Source organism: Netta rufina, assembly GCF_964035555.1.
Source record: "Netta rufina genome assembly, chromosome: 9".
NCBI lineage: Eukaryota > Metazoa > Chordata > Aves > Anseriformes > Anatidae > Netta > Netta rufina.
Window position 1 is genome coordinate 280,651 of NC_140132.1, and position 6,000 is coordinate 286,650.

At 46.6% G+C, this 6,000-nt stretch overlaps 1 protein-coding gene across 1 annotated transcript in view; it reads left to right on the plus strand.

Annotated features, from left to right (window-relative positions):
• The window catches only part of LOC311212597 (very low-density lipoprotein receptor-like), a gene marked incomplete at both ends in the record, with an annotated part of 136,683 nt that extends 131,093 nt beyond the window's left edge, over positions 1-5,590 (plus strand). Inside the window, 3 exons of the mRNA XM_084292092.1 lie at positions 3,016-3,235; positions 4,173-5,458; positions 5,572-5,590. Coding sequence (XP_084148218.1) covers positions 3,016-3,235; positions 4,173-5,458; positions 5,572-5,590 — 1,525 coding nt within the window. The remainder of the gene's footprint in view (positions 1-3,015; positions 3,236-4,172; positions 5,459-5,571) is intronic.
• Positions 5,591-6,000: the final 410 nt, after the last annotated feature.

Here is a 6,000-nt window from a genome sequence, read left to right on the forward strand (position 1 = left end):
AAACAAGAATTGATGATTTTGAAATATCAAGCAATATTGGTAGAACAGGACGACGTGGAAATTGTGATCATTAATATTGTGAATCTAGCCTCTTTTCTTAGTGATGCTCCGGCACAACCTGTGATTCACGATTGTTTAGAAACTATAGAGACTGTGTATTCCAGCCGACCAGACCTTAAGGAGGAGCCCATGGAAGATGCGGAAGAAACTTGGTTCACGGATGGGAGCAGTTTTGTTACGCAAAGACAACATAAAGCTGGATATGCTATAACAACTACTCAGCAGGTAATCGAGTCTAAGCCTTTACCCCCTGGAACATCAGCTCAAAAGGCGGAGATAGTTGCTCTCACGAGAGCATTGGAACTGGCAGCGGGAAAAAGGGTAAATATTTGGACAGATTCTAAATATACATTCGGCGTGGTACATGCTCATGGAGCAATTTGGAAAGAACACGGATTGCTGACCGCTCAGTGAAAACACAAAGTATGCTGAAGAAATTTTAAAATTGTTAGAGGCTGTAAAACAACCAGAAAAGGTAGCTATCATGCATTCTCACAGACACCAAAGGGGAACACCGATTTTGAAATTGGAAATCGATTGGCAGAGGCTAAGCAGGCAGCTGAAATAACTGAGGTGAAGGCATTGTCTTTGATACCAGACGGTAAAATCCAAACTATATCCAAATTATACAAAAGAAGACTTAAAATTAATTGAAGATTTGAAAGGTAAAATGAAACCAGATGGATGAGTATATTTAAAAGATAACCACATAGTAATACCCTCTAGTTTGACATGGCCCATAGTTCTTACAGAACACAATAAAACGCACTGGGGAGCTGGCACACTGCATAAGAGCCTGAGTCAGACATTAGTGGGACGATATGATAAAACAAGTAACTCAACAATGTAGCATTTGCTTACACAATAACCCCAATACCAAGGATAGAATAAAATTTGGAATAATCGGTAAAGGAAATTATTCGGGGCAACAGTGGCAAATTGATTTTTCAGAACTCCCTAGAAAAGGGGGGTATCATTATTTACTGGTTCTGACTGACACGCTTTCAGGAAGGCCTGAAGCCTTTCCCTGTCGAACAAACAAAGCAAGAGAAGTGGTTAAAGTCTTGTTAAATGAAATAATACCATGCTTTGGGATTCTAGTAGCAATGTCTTCTGATAGAGTTTCACATTTTTGTGCACAAGTGGTAGAACAGATAAGTAAGATTCTAAAGATAGATTGGCAACTGCATACTCCTTATAGACCACAGGCAAGTGGACAGGTAGAAAAAATGAACCATTTAATTAAACAATAAATAGCTAAAATTGGATAAGAAGCTAATTTGTCATGGCCTCAATCCCTCCCTTTAGCATTACTTGGAATTAGAGTTAAACCTAGAATAAAAGGAAATTTGAGTCCCTTCAAAATCTTATATGCAAGGCCATAGCAATTTCTATTTAGTGGAGAGGACCTAACGCAGTTAGGATCAGAATATTTATATGCTTATATAACTGAACTTCAGAAACAATTAAATAAAGTACATAAATTTGTTTTAGGGACCAGGGCTAGAGGGTTGGATCAACCAATCCACCCCTTTAAGCTCGGGGATTATATATACATATATAAAGACTTTTTCAGGACAACCCCTACAGGAAAAATGGAAGGAAAGTGGATGGGACCATACCAAGTATTACTGACAACACACAGCGCCATTAAGATTAAGAAGCAAGCAGCTTGGATCCACAATTCAAGGGTGAAGAAGGCCCCGGCGAGGATATGGACCACCACTCCAATTGGACCAACAAAATTACGGTTTTCCAGATCCTAATGATTGCAGGGGTGCGGTTCTCGGATTTGGGGTGGGCAACTTGGGATGAGAACTTACACCTGACCTTAATACAAACAATTTCTCAAGTAACTAGTAAGACGAACTGTTGGGTATGCACCCATCTGCCACAGCATGAGAATAAGGGTGTATCGTTAATTGGGATTCCCTTGCCTGCAAACTTATCTTGGACTAATTTGTGGGAAAACACATCTTGGGGTCGAAAATATTAAGCAGTTTTGGAACTAGAAGTGAGTAGCTTCATGCCGTTAGAATCCTATTATGTATGTGTACAAAGGTGTAAGCCGCCTAAGGGTATAGGAAAACAGCATTGTATAAATACGGATACTACTTATGTGGGAAATCAGACATCTTGTAATTGAACAATTGATATTAGTACGACTAGCGGCTGGGCAAATTCAACCAGCTGGACGGTTCCAGAAGGAAAAGGGTGCTATTGGCTATGCAATGATACAGCCCGTAAGGTCTTGCCTGAGAATTGGAAGGGAACTTGCACTCTTGGAGCGGTAGTCCCCAATGTGACAGTACATGATGTAGTGCCTCGAGGTTACTTGAGAACTCATATGCGGAGAATCAGATGAAAAATTAACAATCCATTGGTAGAGAGACACACCCCTTTTCATAGTTTTGTGCGATGGTTTATCCCATGGTTAGGAGTGAGTGAATTGGAAAAGGCAATAGTTAATATTTCTGCAATTATAGAGAAGTTAGAAAACAAAATTCTGGATGCTATAAAGGCTCAACAAGAAGTGATATCTAGTTTATCACAGGTAGTTGTTGAGGGATTTCTTGAAACAGCAAAAATCCCATGGCTTGCTGTAGCTGAGCAAACCAAGCTACCAGGGCAACTATGAGAAGTTCCCATGACAGTGTTCCCACATCGCCCAATTGAGGAATTCAGGAAAATATTGTTACCAGTAGCTGGCCTCAAGGACAAGGTCTATGTGACTGCTAATCACAAGGGCGTTGTTTTCTTGCAGGTGGGGTTGTTTTCTTGTAGCTGTTTGTCTGAGTGCTTTTGACCAATAATCTTGTGTGAAACACTGTCCACCCCTGTTAAGTTCTCTATAAAAGTTAGGCTATTTGGGCAATAAAATGGAGCATGATCTGACTCTACTGTGTGTCTGTCGTGCTTCGGCCGTGCTTACTGCAACATATGGCGCCCGAACAGGCTGAGACCTGAACAGGACCCGAACGGAACATCGCAGCTTCGCCGGGACAAACATCGCAGCGCAGCGGGACACCAGCGGCGCCGGCACATCCGAACGCAGGTAGACCAGGAGACCAGCGGCGCCGGGACCAGCGGCGCCGCGACCTCGCCGCGCCGTCGGGACTTCGGAGCGCCCATCCGACCGGCGCTTGAGCGGACCGGACACCGGCCCAGAAACACGGTACACAGGACTCACGGTGAGGCGTGGTATTCCCGCTGAGACACGCGGAAAACCGCGGGAAACGGAGTTGCGGCGGGACGTGGAATTTGCGGAGGGCCGCGGGAAACGGAGTTGCGGCGGGACGTGGAATTTGCGGAGGGCCGCGGGAATTACAGTTGCGGCGGGACGTGGAATTTGCGGAGGGCCGTGGGAAACGGAGTTGCGGCGGGACGTGGAATTTGCGGAGGGCCGCGGGAATTACAGTTGCGGCGGGACGTGGAATTTGCGGAGGGCCGCGGGAAACAGAGTTGCGGCGGGACGTGGAATTTGCGGAGGGCCGCGGGAAACGGAGTTGCGGCGGGACGTGGAATTTGCGGAGGGCCGCAGGAATTAGAGTTGCGGCGGGACGTGGAATTTGCGGAGGGCCGCGGGAAATTGACGTGATCACACTGCGGCGCAGGCCGTCCGGAGTCGAGTTGCTACGGGAGACCAGAGGTGTCAGTGGACACCGGCAGTCGACCCTCACCGTGTGGCAAGTTGGCACAGAGCAGAGGGGCGGACATCAGGACCCTGCAGCCTGTCTGACGTAACCATGGAGACAGCGGCAGCAGCGGCTGTGCTGCTTCTCTCTGGCATTCTTTTTATAAGAAGTTATCTTGCAATGCAAAAAAAGACTATTCGTCCCCAGATCGGTGTTATAACTATGTTTCTGGATAACATTCCGTGGGGTTGCCACATTCTACAGATTACTAGTGACAATTTAGCTCTATTGCGGGGCAGGAGTGCAGAGACGCAGATTACACTGCCAAATGACCACCGGCAGGCTCGTTCACAAACAGCTTCTAGGGTTGCAGCTGGCACGGCCTGCAGCCGTATAGCAGACGTTACACTCTCTTTCCTAACTAGTAATCATGTGTCTCATCCATTTGTGGTGAATGGTCAGTGGCAAAAAGAAAAGGGGGAGAGTAAGGGGCGACAAAGACGGAAACGGTGCCAGGAGGATGCCACTGACACTAACAGCACGGGTAATAGGAGTAGTATAAGTGACACAGGTGCAGGGCGGCGGTGGGTGCTGCCGCGCTGCGGGGCACTCTGCCTGCTGCTCGCCCTCGCCGGCCTGTGCACTGCTGCCGACGGTGCTAGAGCAAAATGTGAAGACTGCTTAGATGGCAGTGATGAGAGTGCTTGTGTGAAGAAGACGTGTGCTGAATCTGACTTTGTGTGCAACAGTGGTCAGTGTGTGCCAAATAGATGGCAGTGTGATGGGGATCCGGACTGTGAAAATGGGTCTGATGAGAGTGCTGAGCTGTGTCATATGAGAGCATGCCGGGTAAATGAAATCAGCTGTGGTCCTCAGTCAACCCAGTGTATCCCAGTGTCCTGGAAATGTGATGGTGAAAAGGATTGTGACAGTGGAGAAGATGAAGAGAATTGTGGCATTGTGACTTGTAGTGCAGCAGAATTCACATGCAGTAGTGGGCAATGTATCTCCAAAAGCTTTGTCTGCAATGTTCAAGATGACTGCAGTGATGGTAGCGATGAGTTGGAGTGTGCACCTCCTACCTGTGGTGTTCATGAGTTTCAGTGCAAGAGTTCTACCTGCATCCCTATCAGCTGGGTGTGTGATGATGATGCTGACTGCTCCAACCACTCGGATGAATCTTTGGAGCAGTGTGGCCGCCAGCCTGCACCTCCAGTGAAGTGTGCTACGAGTGAGGTGCAGTGCAGCTCAGGTGAATGTATCCACAAGAAGTGGCGATGTGATGGAGATCCTGATTGCAAGGATGGAAGTGATGAAATTAACTGCCCTTCTCGGACCTGCAGGCCAGACCAGTTCAGATGTGAAGATGGGAACTGTGTCCATGGGAGTAGGCAGTGCAGTGGTGTGAGAGACTGTCTGTATGGCACTGATGAAGCAAACTGTAACAATGTTATTCAGTGCTCTGGACCTGGCAAATTCAACTGCAGAAGTGGAGAATGCATAGATATCAATAAAGTGTGTAACCAGCAGAGAGACTGCAAGGACTGGGGTGATGAGCCCTTGGAGGAATGCATCATAAATGAATGTGACTGTCCAGCTGGGTTTGAGTTTATAGACAAGAGAAACTGTGGAGACATTGATGAATGTCAAAACCTTGGTATCTGTAGTCAAATGTGTATCAACCTGAAAGGTGGCTACAAAAGTGAACGTAGCCGTGGATATCAGATGATTCCTGCTACAGGAACCTGGAAAAGGCCATACTGGTACAAAGACACAAATAACACCTGTGATTGCAATGACGCTGCTAAGCAGGGTTTAGGGGTTTATAGCATGGAGACAAGGGGTAACAACTACAGTTTTTGGAACAACTGTACAGCTTTGGCCTTACCTCCTGATGTGCTTCTGAATTGTGGGGATGGCCTGGCAGGGTATCCCTGCAAATGCTATCAGATGTCCATGTTACATAGATAAACTCATTGTATTTGCTCCTAGCTTGTTACAGTTGCGTGAGATCACCAGACATAAATGGACATTGCTTGCATTGGATTGCAATGATAATGTTGAATTGTGTGGGGTTGCAGCTAGAGCGGCATTAGCAATTTCAGTGCCTGGAGTGGCATCTGCGGCCACACGTAACAACTTAGAAAAATTGGTATGCTGGGCCGAGAGGCAAGCCTATGCCACGACAGAGATACTTGAGGAGATGTTACCAGATCAAAATAGTCTGCGACATCTGCTTTTACAGGATCAAGCTGCTATTGACATCTTGCTTTTGGCTCAAAGGAATGGGTGTGAGGACTTTAAG